Source organism: Oncorhynchus kisutch, linkage group LG24 (genome assembly GCF_002021735.2).
Source record: "Oncorhynchus kisutch isolate 150728-3 linkage group LG24, Okis_V2, whole genome shotgun sequence".
Classification (NCBI taxonomy): domain Eukaryota; kingdom Metazoa; phylum Chordata; class Actinopteri; order Salmoniformes; family Salmonidae; genus Oncorhynchus; species Oncorhynchus kisutch.
The window spans coordinates 17,796,557-17,813,705 of NC_034197.2; the positions used below are offsets into that span (position 1 = coordinate 17,796,557).

Sequence of the window (17,149 nt, forward strand, 5' to 3'; positions counted from 1 at the left end):
TAATCTTAGAGTAGTATATGGAAGATATTGGTTGCCAAACGTCTGGCACCTCCTAACGTCTGGTAGTGCAACGTCTGGCACCTCCTAACAAGATTATGCTCTTACCGGATAGAAGTCAAACAAAAAGCATGTTATCACATCTAGACTTCTAGTTATAGGTTTTATACACTGAGTGTGCAAAACATTAGGAACACCTTCCTAATATTGAGTTGCACCCCCTTTTGGCCTCAGAACAGCCTCAATTCGTTGGGGCCATGGACTCTACAAGGTGTCGAAAGCATTCCACAGGGATACTGGCCCATGTTGACTCCAATGCTTCCCACAGTTGTGTCAAGTTGGCTGGAGGTCTTTTGGGTGGTGGACCCTTTTTGATACATATGGGAAACAGTTTAGCGTGAAAAATCCAGCATCGTTGCAGTTCTTGACACACTCAAACTGGTGCGCCTGGCACCTACCCCCATACCCTGTTCAAAGGCACTTAAATCTTTGTCTTGCCCATTCACCCTCTGAATGGCACACATACAATCCATCTATCAATTGTCTCAAGGCTCAAAAATCCTTCTTTAACCTGTCTCCTCCCCTTCATCTATACTGACTGAAGTGGATTTAACAGGTGACATCAATAAGAGATCACAGCTTTCACCTGGTCAGTCTATGTCATGGAAAGAGTAGGTGTTTCTAATGTTTTGTAGACTCAGTGTATATCAAGTGTTAACATTCTGGGGTACCTTTCTACAATCATCCTCAATTTGAGAAGATCACAGCTTTTCCTATGACTCCTCTCACCAATTGTCCTGAGCGATTAGTGCTTTTCTAGGTCGGATTGGTTTTGGTTATATATATTTTCTTAAAGCACAGTTTTCAATTTCGGTTTCAAACAATTTTTTAAGCATTAAATGCATTATGAAACAATAGCATAAAAATAATTTTTGGGCTTTTTGAAATTCCAAAGCCAAAAATAGTGAACTTTCAATTACCAAAATATTGAAAATATTCCATTGTCTCTGTCAGGTCCACATTGGATAGACATTACTATGAAATAATAAAATATTTCAGTTCTGTATATGACTTAGTTTTTATATGATGACTTTTTATTTTTAATTCCTTAAGGTCATCATCTCATCTCTGCTCAGGCAGTAGCAGTCAAACAGCCAGACAACGTTCTCTCTGTGCTTCCCATACTGCTCTCTCTGTAGTCATCCTATTTAACTAGCCTAGCTGCAGAGCTGTCTGACCAAATCCTTTTCTAGTTCTTCAAAGAAGACAAGGCATACTTTCACAAACTGTCTCTATCCCTCTCTCTCGACATTGTGTTGTGTACATTCCTCTCTCATGCGGTCTATGCGGTCTGTGTGTATCTAACCTTACGTAGCAGGCGTAAAAGTGTATCCCTCTTTGCTAGAGAGAGGAATTATAACATTTCTGCACTGAACTAGGTTGAATATTTGCTTAATGAAAACTACAACTCCCTTCAGCACAGTGTCCCACATAGTCCTTGAGTTGATTTCACCAGGGAATGATTTTATTTCTCTTTAGAGAAACAGCGTTGGGGTCACACAAAAAACATCAAAGTAATTAAACCGACATTGGTCAATTAGTTGTTTAATAACCTCCCCAAAAAAGAAATGTTGGTTAATCGCTCAGCACTACTCAACAAGGAAGTATCTGTTTCATCAGTGACGTCACCCCGGTCATTTCAGCCCCAAAAAGCTTCAGCTAAACCCCATGTACCTCACCAAATAAATTCGTTTTTTTTGTTTGAAACATTCCTTGATGTGTTGTGTTTTTCCATTACTAAGCAGAATAAGAGCATTTCCTTTCATTTACAGCAGTCCCCAAAGCTCTAGCCTCAAGGAATGTAAACACAAGCAGTCTGTAAACAAGGCTCTTTCTGGCCCCCCAACCCCCCTCCAACAACACGGACTGACTGACCATCACAGACCAGTCTACAGACGTCCCTCACTGACCCAAAAACTCAAAAAGAGGCGCAGTTGCATTATTAGGCCAGGCCAAAGGGGTCTCAGGAGGGAGTGGTGTGAGGAGGAGGAGGAACGGTCTGGGACAATGGCAGCTAGGCTCTCCTCTCTTCTCCTCTCCACTCAAACCATGTTGAGCCTCAGCAGTGGAGAAAACAGAGAACTAAAGCAGACAATCCCACAGAGTAGACACTTACTTTTGGTCCTGGATCACACCATTGCCAATCAGTGAGTCATGGAACAGAAAAACAAATGGTGGGATTAATGATTTGAGAGGAGCCCCAGCTGTCGGCTCCTAACGGGGGATGGACAGGCCGGCCCTCCAGTGCCTTGGAAGCTCTCCCCTGTCCATGCTGGAGCTCTCAGCACTTTGAGAGGGAGTTGTAGAGAGTGGCTCGGGTTCAGTGTACCATCAACTCTGCTCTTTATCCTCCCACTAACCAATGGGGACGCAGCGCCTCCGCATCCGCACAGAGAACAAAGGGTACAGAGAGAGAGAGAGTGAGAGAGAGAGAGAGAGAGAGAGAGAGGGAGAGAGAGAGAGAGAGAGAGAGAGAGAGAGAGAGAGAGAGAGAGAGAGAGAGGGAGAGAGAGAGAGACAGAGAGAGAGAGAGAGAGACAGAGAGAGAGAGAGAGAGCTATCAGACGTCCCACCGAAGCGCAAAGGAAATGTATTACAAGCCTCATTTGGAGCACACTGTTTACATTACGGCCCAATAAATAAATGGGCTTCTAAGAGCTAGGGGTCTCAGTCAGGGAGCGTGTGGAGGAACAGCCTGAGTCTGGCCTCATTGTTTGGACTCATGTGTGTCTTCATGTATGTGTTGTGTGTAATCTTGTCAGTTAATGTTGCTGTTTTCATGTGTTTGTCTATGTGTGTAGGAAGGGAAAGGTAAAATATCATGTAGGTTTTCTGAGAGTATGAGACATCATTGGTCCAAGATTTCAGTCTGTTTCAAGAGGAGATTCACTCCTCCTATCCTGTCCATGTGGAAGCTACCTCCTCTGTCAGCATTAAGACCATCTAATTGAGACTACGAGTGCTGGAACGCTGGTCACTACGGGGTTTATCTGCTGGGTGCTGATATAGAGGTTTCTCTGCTCCAGGGGAGAAGAAAAGGTGCCATGACAGTGTTAAGAGGCCTGTAAAAAAAAATACTGATTGCTTCCCCTGTGCACTGGGCAGGTACGTATGATGTCTGCAGCCATAGGCAAGTTCTGAATGCCCCATGACGACCCAAACCTGCAGACACAATAGGACATGTCAAAACAATGCTTAGTTACTAAAGCAGGATCCAGAAATTCCACTGCTTCAGTCAAACCCCCAAATCAACTCCAGAAGGCTTTTCAAAAATGAAAGCTAAATAACTTTAGATACATATTTATTTTTCAGAGCACCATATTCTGCAGTATAATTCAACCCGTGTCTGACAGCACTGTCAAATGGAAAACCGTTTTCTCTGGCTACCACAAGCATTGTTTTTTTTAAACAATCTATAGTGTAACAAACACTTTCAAGCAAACAGAGCCTGTCTTTTTCTTGAACTCAACACAACAAAATATTTTACCCAGAGGATGAGACTAATAAAACTCCCCATCACCCAGGCCAGACCCATCACCCAGTCCAGACCCACCACCCAGGCCAGACCCATCACCCAGGCCAGACCCATCACCCAGGCCAGACCCATCACTCAGGCCAGACCCATCACCCAGGCCAGACCCACCACCCAGGCCAGACCCATCACCCAGGCCAGACCCATCACTCAGGCCAGACCCATCACCCAGTCCAGACCCACCACCCAGGCCAGACCCATCACCCAGGCCAGACCCATCACCCAGTCCAGACCCACCACCCAGGCCAGACTCATCACCCAGGCCAGACCCACCACCCAGGCCAGACCCATCACCCAGTCCAGACCCACCACCCAGGCCAGACCCACCACCCAGGCCAGACCCATCACCCAGGCCAGACCCATCACCCAGGCCAGACCCACCACCCAGGCCAGACCCATCACCCAGTCCAGACCCACCACCCAGTCCAGACCCACCACCCAGGCCAGACCCACCACCCAGGCCAGACCCATCACCCAGTCCAGACCCACCACCCAGTCCAGACCCATCACCCAGGCCAGACCCATCACCCAGTCCAGACCCACCACCCAGTCCAGACCCATCACCCAGGCCAGACCCATCACCCAGGCCAGACCCACCACCCAGGCCAGACCCACCACCCAGGCCAGACCCACCACCCAGGCCAGATCTATTAATTTGCCACAAACGCTTCGGACATGAACTCTTTAGTAACCAAGAGTGGATCCGTTACAGAGAAAGAATAGGGATGCCTTACAGTATTTTCCTTGGCCTGAATCTGAATCTTTGAAACACTGCTGGCAAAATACAATGTTTTAAATTCCAGTAGCCAGGATAAAAGCCAGGATAAAAGTGAGTGACTGACCAGTACTGGGGCTACTGAACTGCTCTGGCCTGTACCAGACATCCCAGCTTTTACACATGGCTGTAAACATGCATGATAACTGGCTGACTATGTGTATCTCTACCATGCTCTGACTACAGTATACCCCTCTAGAACCTCTGTCAAACAGCAACTTATAAACAATAACACCATAGGCAATAAACATAGAAAAGTGATTCCATATGAAAACAGGGCAAAAAAAGACCATGATTTGGGGGATTTTCACATTCCTTTGGAGGAAGGATTGTTGACATATATTTGAATCTAAAAGTATAATTGAGAAATAATATATCAAAGTTGGCTTATTTAGGACATTTTGACCTTACCCAGGCCTCCTTTAAGACTCCCTAACGTTTCATCTGTCGGTGCTACGAAGCAACAATCTCAATCTGGAACTTTGATATGCCCAAAGAGTATATTATGTTCAACTATATATTGAAGAAATTGATAAATCCAAAAAATGTAGTTTTTCAATATTCATTTTTAAAAAATCAATATTCACACATATTTATTATTATCATTCTTTTTTAAATTAAAATTCTACTCATATTACACAGCATATGGTGAAGCTTCATATGGCACAAATGTTTAGCTTTGTAGCACCTACATTTGAAACATTTAGGACTCTTAAAGGAGTGCTGGGTAACGCCAAAATGTCATAAATATGCTAATTTTGATTAAATATTTCTCAATTATGCTTTTAGATACAGCTGTTAAATATATGTCAACAATCCTTCCTGGTTTCAAATGGAATTACTCAATATAAGATTGTGTTCAATTAGTTGCATGCATACTGTACCTCTTCACTTATTCATTAAGAATAAATAGGCCAATCTATACCCCTGAATACTGAAAACTTTCTCATTACTATACACCAGGCACTATACTGTAAGGCAGTCAAGTGGGGAAAGCACATTTCCTGTAAATACACTTAGTGGGTAAATACAGTATATCAAAATGCAAACTAAACTAGTATCAGGTCTATGCTTGTCTTAACCTCACCACCTTACAGATCAAAGCTATTTTCACTATTCATTAGGTATTGTTGTTTTGGACGGAACTGTCATCAATGGTTTCAACTACTCAACTGCACTGCAAAGATTATGATCTCCCTCCTTTCACACAACTGCTCTGTAAGAACATGTACAGGGGTATTGGGGCACCACTTCTCAGGCAGGTCGTATCGGAGTATCCATTCTCTGGGTGGGAAAGCATGGCTTAATTGTTTGTCTGCTCTACACTCATGAAGATCAATGACCCTGACAGACTTCCACAGGCACGGTGATGTATAGATTAACAAGAAGAAAAGGACAGTATCTCAAGAGAACATCCATTCAACCTCAATTCAACCATGTAACCTGGAGCTATATTGAGTAAATAATAAAGACAAAGTGTTCTGTGTGTCAAATCCATGTGCCAAAACCCCTGAGTTGGCAAACAGAAAGGAACTTTTGCATCCGTATGATTTAAGGCACATATCCACCCTGTGAGTAGACAACAGTAATGTAATAGCACAACAAATACCACTGCTGTCTAGAGCAATGCATGAAGCACAGAAACAGCACCTAACAGAGTGAATGTGATGAGAAAAGTGTGTCGAAGTGTTGTCACAATACGATTGGGAAGTGGTGAGAAAGGACTGGCCATGGTCCACGATGATCACATTCACAGGGAACAGAATGCTGTCTCCACAAGAGCTGCATTCTTCTTCTGTGGTGTTCTTAGGGTGGTCTAAGCTCAGAAAGAAGAGCAGGAAGAAAATATGTTTGCAGATCTTTTCATGTGGCTTCATATGTGGTTACCAGGAACCATTACTAATAGATCACAAGAGATGTCGGTATTTGACATCTTCATTAATTGTACAGCTTTGACTTTCACAGGTAAATGCCTGCAACCTTTGCTGACAAAAAGCAAAGCAAACCTATCAACATCTCGATCTTCCACAACAGCGAATGTATGACGAATGGACAGGTTTAAATATTTTAAACCAGAGGACAACAAAGTGAGGAATAGGATCCCCATTTACAAGAGTTTGTGGATGCCTTTAACACACACAGACATAGCCTATGACAGACGGTGGAACAAGACATGGCTACTTCATTAAGTATAAAGGAAAGAAAAAGAAGACAAAGCAAACAAAGAAGAGGAGCGAGAAAAATAAAGGGGGGGGGGCCTCCGGCCTTCCTTCCATCCCCTTCTTTGTGGAAGACACACCACTTCTAGGTAGGCCTCCCTCCCTCGGGCCTCATTTTGCTGAGTCGTTCCCTCCAGGATAGGGCTGGTTGGTTCCCACATTGTGGCCAGACCCAGGGCTCACGGCTGAGGGCTGCTGCCCCTGTCTGCCAGAGAGACCCCCAGGTAACACCAGCAGAGGTTACAACCAACAAAGTCCCCGCTCTGCACCGCACCACAGCATGTCAGAACCTCACCAACAGTTGCCTTGGCACTGTATTAGCTAGCCAGGAGCCTTCGACTTGAGCTCAGCTCAAAGTCTCAGTGATTAGCCTTGTCGTCCAAGGCCCTTCACTCTTTCCCTTTTTTTCTCTCTCTCTCTCTCGCTCTCAGCCTGCCCCTCTAATCTATCCAATTTCCCTTCTTCATCGCCCTCTTTTTCTACCTCTTCTTCACCACATCCTCCGCATCACTCCTTTGTTCCATTTCTCTTTTTAGATGAGATAACGATTGATGGCCTGGCCTGAAGGCAGACCTGTAATTAAGCTGACATTGATGAAGGACATAGAGGCTTGTCGCCAACATCTGTGTTAAATAAATATTAAGCTGACAAATTGTGCTTATTTTTTTTAGCAGCATCTCTCTCTCTCTCAAATGTCTAAATATAAAAAGCCATAATATTAAAATATTACTAACTGCACATTATTCTTAGACTATCGTCCCAGTTTTAAGATTTCTGTTTCACAGGGTCCATTCTCATTACTGAATTTTTATTTTTCAATCCACTGCATTAAATATTACTCTCAACAACCAGTGTCCATCAAAAAGATATGTCCATGAACATGAACAACACATGGTCACTATCAGGCCATGCTTAGTTTGGCACATACTATACTAACACATTTCGACCTGCGCTTCAGACTTCTCATGTCAAAAAGCTTAGACTGTGGTGTGCCATATCTTATCAATAGTAGACTGACAGACACACATTTCTAGAACCAATGCCAGGCTATGATGGTGGTGCTGCTTGTCACCTAAGCTACAAACAGGTGCATGCCATTACTTAGTGACAACACTGTTCTGGTAACATTCCACAAAATAAGGGAGTGTGTAATCGATGTTGTGGAAAATTAAGTGAGGAAAAAGTCGTTCTAATTTCAAAATGTAAATATTGGGCTTTCCCACAAGTGGGGGCAGACCACCCAGGATGCAAAATAGTCACTCCCCCTCCCCCCTCCCCCCTCCTCCTTGCCTATCTTTTTGTGTCTCTCCGTGTGTGAAACATCACCAAAAACAATCAAAGCTGCTGAGGCCCACACACACTGTGCTGTGCTCTGTCTCTTGCATATATACAGTGCATTTGGAAAGTATTCAGACCCCTTGACTTTTACACATTTTGTTATTCTAAAAATGGATTCAATTGTTTTTTCCCCTCCTCAATCTACATACAATACCCCATCATGACAAAACAATAACAGGTTTTTAGAAATGTTTGCAAATGTATTAAAAATAAAAAAGTGAAATATCATATTTACATAAGTATTCAGACCCTTTACTAAGTACTTTGTTGAAGCACCTTTGACAACAATTACAGCCTCAAGTCTTCTTGGGTATGATGGTACAAGCTTAGCACACTTGTATTTGGGGAGTTTCTCCAATTCTTCTCTGCAGATCCTCTCAAGCTCTGTCAGGTTGGATGGGGAGTGTCGCTGCACAGCTATTTTCAGGTCTCTCCAGAGATGTTCGATCGGGTTCAAGTCTGGGCTCTGGCTTGTCCCGAAGCCTCTCATGCGTTGTCTTGGCTGTGTGCTTAGTGTCATTGTCCTTTTGGAAGGTGAACCTTCAGGTCCTGAGCGCTCTGGAGCAGGTTTTCATCAAGGATCTCTCTGTACTTTGCTCCGTTCATCTTTCCCTTGATCCTGACTATTCATCCAGTCCCTACCGCTGAAAAACATCCCCACAGCATGTTGCTGCCACAACCATGCTTCACCATAGGGATGGTGCCAGGTTTCCTCCAGATGTGACACTTTTCATTCAGAACAAATAGTTCAATCTTGGTTTCATCAGACCAGAGAATCTTGTTTCTCATGGTCTGAGAGTCCTTTTCGTGCCTTTTGGCAAACTCCAAGCGGGCTGTCATGTGCCTTTTACTGAGGAATGGCTTTCTTACGGCCACTTTACCATAAAGACCTGATGTATCGAGTGCTGCAGAGATGGTTGTCCTTCTGGAAGGTTGTCCTATCTCCACAGAGGAACTCTGGAGCTATGTGACTATTGGGTTCTTGGTCACCTCCCTGACCAACGACCACCTCCCACGATTGCTCAGTTTGGTCGGGAGGCCAGCTCTTGGAAGAGTGGTTCCAAACTTTAAAAATGATGGAGGCCACTGTGTTCTTGGGGACATTCAATGCTGCAGCATTTTTTTAATGCACTTCCCCAGACCTGTGCCTTGACATCCGGTAATGGAGCTCTATGGACAATTCCTTCAACCTCATGGCTTGGTTTTTGCTCTGACATGCACTGTCAACTGTGGGACCTTATATAGACAGGTGTGTGCCTTTTCAAATCATGTCCAATCAATTGAATTTACCACAGGTCGACTCTATCAAGTTTTAGAAACATCTCAAGGATGATCAATGGAAACAGGATGCACCTGAGCTCAATTTGGAGTCTCATAGCAAAGGGTCTGAATACTAATGTAAATAAGGTATTTCTGTTTTTATTTGTAATACATTTAAAAAAAGATCTAAACCTGTTTTTGCTTCGTCATTATGGGGTATTGTGTGTAGATTGAAGAGGAAAATGTTGTATTTCATCCATTTTATAACAAGGATGTAACGTAACAAAATGTTGCTACAGATTGACATAAACTTATTGTCCTTATTATTATTGTTTTTTCAAGAGAGAAACAGGCAGAATAGGGGAAGGAGTACATGGATAAGGAAACGGCACCCAGGCAGCAACATATTCCAGTCCTTTTATTGTATGAACAGATGACTTTTATTACTGCAAGTAAAACGCTGTCCAATGACATGCATCACGCATGCATTTTCATTGGCTTTTCAATGCCCTAATTCTGATAACCATCGTCATAATTTGGAGTCTGAACACTCGATAGCCTAGCTCAGTGGAGGCTTTGAGAGAGCCCTGTCGCTCCATGTGAGTGTTACACAGTAGTGTCAAATACCTCATGATGCTCTTTCTTTCATGAACCACTACTCTGCTCATGAAGTTCACAACAAACCTGTTCTGTTCACACTGTTGTTGTTGTTGCGGTTTGAAGTGTCCCCAGTTATTCTTCATGGTTAGAGAATGGGAGTGTCAGGGGGATTTAGACATTTATTAACAGTTTTAAATCAGACCTATAAAACAGGTTCATTTTGACAATGTTGTGCCAAAGTCTCAGAAAAGTGCAGCGGTAGATTAACCATTGTGGAGAGACAAATATAGTCTGGGCATGCAATGTGAGAATAATTGAGTACTGTAGTTGGTGAAATTCCCAGAATACTTTATATCTCTGAACAGCATTGACAAATGCCAGTGCAAAAACAATATTTAAACAGAGTGGAATTTCCTTGGTAGAACTTAGAATACACTTTTTTTTTGCATTTGCCGACTAAAATAGTTCTAAATGTTCTTCACCAGTGTGCCTCTTATTTTAAATTATAACCTTTATATCATTTTGTGTAGGATTAATGAGCCATACTTATTTATTTTATGTTGAAGTTATTGGTGTGTGTGTGTGTGTAATCTTTAACGGCTATCTCATGTGTAACTTAATTAGAAATTGGTCAGGTATAAGCATACATATTCACCATGCACTGCAAATTGAGGTAGTGATATCTGCACTAAATCACCATAGCATAGGCTAGGGTTAGGCTACTACGCTCCAGAAAAATAAAGCTTGAAGGAATAAAGGTATTTTTGATGGGAAAACGTACCTTGAGTGGATTTGCTTCCTGAAGCGCGAGCTGGCTGTTGGACAAAGGCGACCAGACAGAAACCTACTAATCCAATGCTCGCGCGCATTATAACGTGCATATGCATAGCTACTTGATACTGTAGTTAGACTGTTGTAGTTATTAAACACCTAGCTAGATTGCAACGCTCAACACGCGCAATCGGACGGTCTTTTTTTTAAAGTGTTGGTCCACCTTTAAAAATATAATGTGGGACTCTGAAGTCCTTTCCTTTATGTCTGCTTATTCTGTTTCAAGTGATCGGGTTTTGCGAAATGCCCGACAATGTGCAGCAATACTGAAGCGGTGTTCTGTGATCATGTTCTACCCTGGCCAATTTCAATATAAGAGAGAGGGAGAGAGAGGGTTGAGAGAGATGGAGCGGAGCGGAGAGGAGAAGGGGGAGGAGAGATTACGATCCGCGCATTGCTCCTGCTCTCCCTCACGCGCTCTCTCTCTCTTTCTCCAACTACTTGCAAGGATTTCTTATTCTGCAGGAATTTACAATCAGCTGCTGGTTGGACCGTAGTCGGGGTTGCCATGGAGACGGCTTCCGCGGTTGAGAGGTCAGACTCGGGGACCATGTGCAAACAATGGACTGCGCGCCACACCACCACCATCAAGTAGACCAGTTTTCTCATTCATTGACAAGGGAAATGAGCGTTGCGCGAGGGAAAAATACTCTAAACGTCCAAGAGACAGATACAGTGATTTACAAATAAAGGAGTGCAGTTGATACTGTAGCACCCCATTCACATTGCACAGGTTGTAGCCACTGTACAATAAATCGTAGGTTCGTTATAGCGACTTGTAGTCACTGCGCTTGCACCGTCTTCCATGATTGGCTCTCATAGGTCTACTAAAGTATCATCCTTTTTGCCGAGTCAATTATTCGGAATCATTATTTTCTCCAGCAGTCATCAGAATTTGATTTGATGATATCTAATAGCCGAATGGAGTTGTTTTAGGCTGTAAATCCAACACAAACTCCAAAGAAAAAGCCATGAGCCAATCACATTCTAAGAGATCCAGAGAGCAATCACAGCGCACTGCTTTGCAAACACCTATTGAGCAATAGCCTTTAGAAAATTCAGTTTATTTGTCACATCTTCCCCATATCTTTGTGCACCCCCCACAAGTCTGGTGTAACATTATCGCTATTATCATGACCTTTCTGATCTACATATTAAAGCCTATACATACTCCTTTTTGAAACGAGTTTGTACCCTGTCCAATTTGTCTGCACGACTGCCTGGATGTGCCTATTGCTATACCCATGTGTACAATCTTAGAAAAAAACGTGCTATCTGGAACCCTAAAGGGTTCTTCGGCTGTCCTCATAGGAGAACCCTTTGAAGAACCATTTTAGTTCCATTTAGAACCCATAGGGTTCCAAGTTGAACCCTATTGGGTTCCATGTAGAACATTTCCCCAGAGAGTTCTGCATGGAACCCAAAATAGTTCTACCTGGATCAAAAAGGGTTCTACCTCGAACCGAAAAGGGTTCTCCAGCCGAAGTATACAAGGAATAGACACAGAAAAAATATGAATTGCCCAGGCCACAGCTCACAAAATGGTTTTCACATCTTCTGAGAGACAACAAGGGATATCTCCAAGCAGTCTGAACTTCACGTCACCTGCCTGTAACATCCCTCAAACGATACATTTACTTTCAATTCACAGCAGGACTCTATTGTTTTCCTCCTCCAGAGGATATTGTCCCATATTTAATATGTATTTGTGTTATAGCCTCTACTTCCTCCTTTTTTTCGTTTCAAGAATCAATAAAAGCTGAACAAAAGGAAACACAAACAAGAATCAGCATGTTCCTGTTCTTTCATTATACCATGGCTGCTTGTCAACTTGAAAGAGGGTAAGGAAGACAGTTTGCTTTTCCACTCTCCTCCAGAACACTGTATCACTGATCATGTGCTCTATACACCATTAGCAGTGAGGGCCTACTGGGAATGAGACTTGAAATGTGCTTGAATCAAAGCATCCGTTTCTTCCTTCCCACGTTACCTGGAACAAAAGCCTAAAAACTGAGCCACTTTTTCACACCTCGGCTTTTGGAACATGGGGATTAGATTCAGCACGGCATCAGTATCAGACAGAAGAAATTAGTATTATATTCTCTTTCCTCTGGGATTGAATCTACTGTGCTGATGCATTTATGTTTAGATGTATGTTTTGAGACAGATAATGCTCTATAATTATGTTCCATAGCTCCTCTGTGTTATTTCTTTTCAATCAAAAGTGCAATTATGGTCTCGCATTAAGATTGAATTGTTATCTCCAAATCATTCTACTACAGGCTAAGTCAGATAATGATGAACATTTAGAAATCTGATTAAAGCTTTTCCGTAAAGATGGATATCTCTGTGGCTGATAGAATTGAAACCTTCAAGAGTTCAAAGGCACAGAGAAACAGAGGTTTATCCAGGGTTTAATCTATGAAGTGTATTTACCTTGCAGGGTGGGAGCCACTTTCTGGAAATGTCTAATGCTCCTTATTAACATTTGGGGCGGTAAAATGAAGCCTGATCATACACTTTTTCTTAAATCTGAGGATGTGTTGGAATTTCATCTCATTTAGAATTAAGAATCACCATGTAAGAATCACCATGGGCACTACTCTTCTGTCGTGAACCTTCATTTCATGAATCTTAATGGTTTCTCTACAGTTGTATTTATAACCAGGAATAATCAGACAACGTATAAAAATGCCCTTTAAAAGAAATCCCTCCTGGCTTGTAACAGACATCATTTGAAAGGATTCATAGTAATGACCATTTATATCCAAACTGTGAAGTCTGTCAGCCTGGCCTGTGTAATTATAATAACATCCTTCAGAAGAAATATGGAAATGTCCCAAACCCAAATCTCCAGGTAATTGTGAGCCCTTATACAACCAGACGAACTGAGAGTCACTGGGGAGCCAGAGAAAGTCAGGCCACCGTGTCAGGGGAGCCTGGGAGCTGTAAGTGATGCATAAGCATCAGCATAGTTTTTCAAATGGGTACGGCAGTAACACTTACTTCATTAAGGGCCTAGCGGTGTGCATGGGCATCACTCTACACACAAACGGGGCTATTTTTACTTGAACAGACACATAGGGGAAGCCCAGGTAATGTTTAATTTATGACCCTAGTCGTCATGAAAGGACTTCAGTTAAACTGTGAATCCGGAGGAAAAGGAAAGGGTAAAGAAAGAGAGTGAGAAAATACAGCTGCAGGCTGCAATACAGGCTTCTCCTATTAGATAAGCACACAGCCCCACTATGCAACCAAATGGCATCATATACTTCGGCAATGGGACTCTACCACACCATTTTACATGTATCCAAAGCAACATCCATTTCGTGTGGGTGGCCCCAGTGGAAAACGAACCCACAAACCTGATGTTGCAAGTGCTTGAGCCACACAGGACCGAGTTGGTGCCCAGCTCATTCCCCCTCTTTTCCCCTCCAGGCAACACCGGCTAGGTTTCAGTCACCACCACAGGCCCAGCAGGGTCTCTGGGCATTGACCATGCCAACTCCACAGGGGATCAGATGGGGGAGTTTTACACCACATTTCAGCACTGGCAACCCGGAGAACATTGTGGGCTGGCCCCAGGAATTCACCTGACCACAGCCCCAGGCGCTAGCACCACGAGAGAGAGAGAGAGAGAGAGAGAGAGAGAGAGAGAGAGAGAGAGAGAGAGAGAGAAAGAGAGAGAGAGAGAGAGAGAGAGAGAGAGAGAGAGAGAGAGAGAGAGAGAGAGAGACCGGCCTTCTCTGGTTGGTCAGCAGATAGGCAAGGATACAGTATTACTATGCATGCATGAATGTGAATGGTTCTAATCTAAGGAACATTATGAGACTAGCTGAAATAAAACACACTCCTGTTGTTTTCTCAGAGATGTGTGTTAGATGAGGGTTGCCACTTAATATAATGTTTACATACCCTACATTACTCATCTCATATGTATATACTGTACTCTATATCATCTACTGCATCTTGCCTATGCCGTTCTGTACCATCATTCTGTACATATTCTTCATCCCTTTACACTTGTGTGTATAAGGTAGTTGTTGTAAAATTGTTAGGTTAGATTACTCGTTGGTTATTACTGCATTGCCGGAACTAGAAGCACAAGCATTTCGCTACACTCGCATAAACATCTGCTAACCATGTGTATGTGACAAATACAATTTGATTTGATTTGGGTTAGAGGGTTAGATGAGTTGGAACGTTAGCATGAGTGAATGGAATTACTATGCTCTAAGGCTATGGTTGATGAGGTTCTTGTTATTCAGTGCAGAGTAGATAGTGTGTGAGCTAGAGTCTTATCATGTAGATGAGAGTGGAGGGGAGGGGTGGATAAGATGTGCATCAGGATTGACGTGTGTGTGTGTGTGTGTGTGTGTGTGTGTGTGTGTGTGTGTGTGTGTGTGTGTGTGTGTGTGTGTGTGTGTGTGTGTGTGTGTGTGTGTGTGTGTGTGTGTGTGTGTGTGTGTGTGTGTGTGTGTGTGTGTGTGTGTGTATGCATGCGCAATAAGGGACAGGTAACTGCAGACAGGAAAACCAAAGGATATGCCTAATCCTGCTAAATCCTTCTTAAATGTATGAGTGCTCACATTACTAAAGCCATTATCGTCATATCATGCCATTATGTCATCAACTTTTACAGTTGTACTTAACTATTATCTGTCTGCGCACATACAATCACAAGTCTGTAGATGACTAGGCAGGTAGGATAATGGAGATGCCTCCCACATGTTCAGATGGTGACCTGTTTGAATGAGTTAACTGGGCTGGGTAGCTACACACTCAGCAGTGGCTTTAATGTACAGAGCATCTGCACTAATCCCCCTATGATCATCTAAGATCCAGCCTGAGACAGACCTGGCAACCTCCCACACAGGTACAGTCAGAAGATGAGATCTGGCAACCTCCCGCACAGGTAGAGTCAGAAGATGAGATCTGGCAACCTCCCACACAGATATAGTCAAAGGACGACTGACCGCCCAAGACAGCAACCGACATAGAAGACCATGACCTCAATGTGTAGCCGAACATGGTTTATGCCTTTATCCCAGTCAGCATCTGACAAGGTCTAGAGGAGCATCATAAATCTGGAGGTTTGTATTTTCACAAAGTAGAAAAGGATACTTGTGATAGATTAACATAGAACTTGTAGACTAGACACATGTTCGATCCTTTTAAGAAATGTTACGTGAAAATAAATCTATGTCTGATTCCTAAAAATGTACCTTGACAAGCAAACAGACTAGATCAAAGATGACTGCACAGTTGATGCTTTGTTGAGTAATAGTTTACAAAACATTCAGACTAAGTGCCACAGGCCAGGACCAGTCCTAACCCTTTTTATTTTACTCTGGAGAAAATAAATGATTTCCTCTGAAAGAGATCAAAACGACCACGCCACTCTGAGCCCTCTGGGTCACCCTGGGTCAGCCAAGGTTACACTTTTCAGGGCAAAACAAATTGGTTATTGTTATCCAGCCTGCCTCGCTGCACTGTTGCCAGGGCCCAAGCAAAATACTTCATTTCAAACCTCCAGTGGAAGAAGGTTCAATTTGATACAAGGGGAAGAAAACACAATTCAACAGTTCAAAATTCATACTGTTAACTGGAGGCAATTCCTCTTATTAGTGAGTTACAAATTACCAACATTTTGTACAAAATGAATGACTTAATGGCTCATGATAAACGGTATGGAATATGAAATACATAAAACACAAAGTGGAAATTGCATTAGTCTGCATTAGTCATTCATTCATTGCTCATTTATTGCTCTGTGTTATCGCCAAAGAGAAAGCTGTTAAAACGTAATTGTTTCCCTCTCGCGAACGGAGAATTCTAATGATATTATATAAATATAAGTCTGACACTAACTAGGAGCATTCTTTCCTATGAGAGAGCAACGTTGCAGACTGTTTCTCCTCCTGTAGTTTTTGTTTTTGGATGAAGGTGCTCACATCACGTCATTCCTTGGCAACAATAGAAACTACAAAAATAAATCCTCATTAAATCCACACCATATGCAGCATAATCCTGTCTGAAACGAAGCAATTAGGTCATTATGAACATCTTACAGGGGGTTATGAAAGAGGATGACGGTAAAGCCCATCAGTTTGTTTAGAAGTCTGTTTGGGCTGCCTGCCTGAAAGTAATACAGATGACAACAGGCAGCTAAACGGGGTTCCACCTTATGTTCCCTGGGCCCTTTGTTCCCTGGGACCTATGTTCCCTGGGCACTATGTTCCCTGGGCCCTATGTTCCCTGGGCCCTATGTTCCCTGGGCACTATGTTCCCTGGGCCTTATGTTCCCTGGGCACTATGTTCCCTGGGCCCTATTTATTTATTTATTTTACCTTTATTTTACTAGGCAAGTCAGTTAAGAACAAATTCTTATTTTCAACGACGGCCTAGGAACAGTGGGTTAACTGCCTGTTCAGGGGCAGAACGACAGATTTGTACCTTGTCAGCTCGGGGATTTGAACTTGCAACCTTCCGGTTACTAGTCCAACGCTCTAACCACTAGGCTACCCTGCCCTGGGC

The 17,149-nt window shown here is 43.0% G+C and overlaps 1 protein-coding gene across 1 annotated transcript in view; it reads right to left on the bottom strand.

Moving 5' to 3' along the window:
* Positions 1-10,948, bottom strand: part of LOC109869711 (signal peptide, CUB and EGF-like domain-containing protein 3) — a 104,731-nt gene extending 93,783 nt beyond the window's left edge. Inside the window, exon 1 of the mRNA XM_031804351.1 lies at positions 10,563-10,948. Coding sequence (XP_031660211.1) covers positions 10,563-10,668 — 106 coding nt within the window. The 5' untranslated portion in view covers positions 10,669-10,948. The remainder of the gene's footprint in view (positions 1-10,562) is intronic.
* Positions 10,949-17,149: the final 6,201 nt, after the last annotated feature.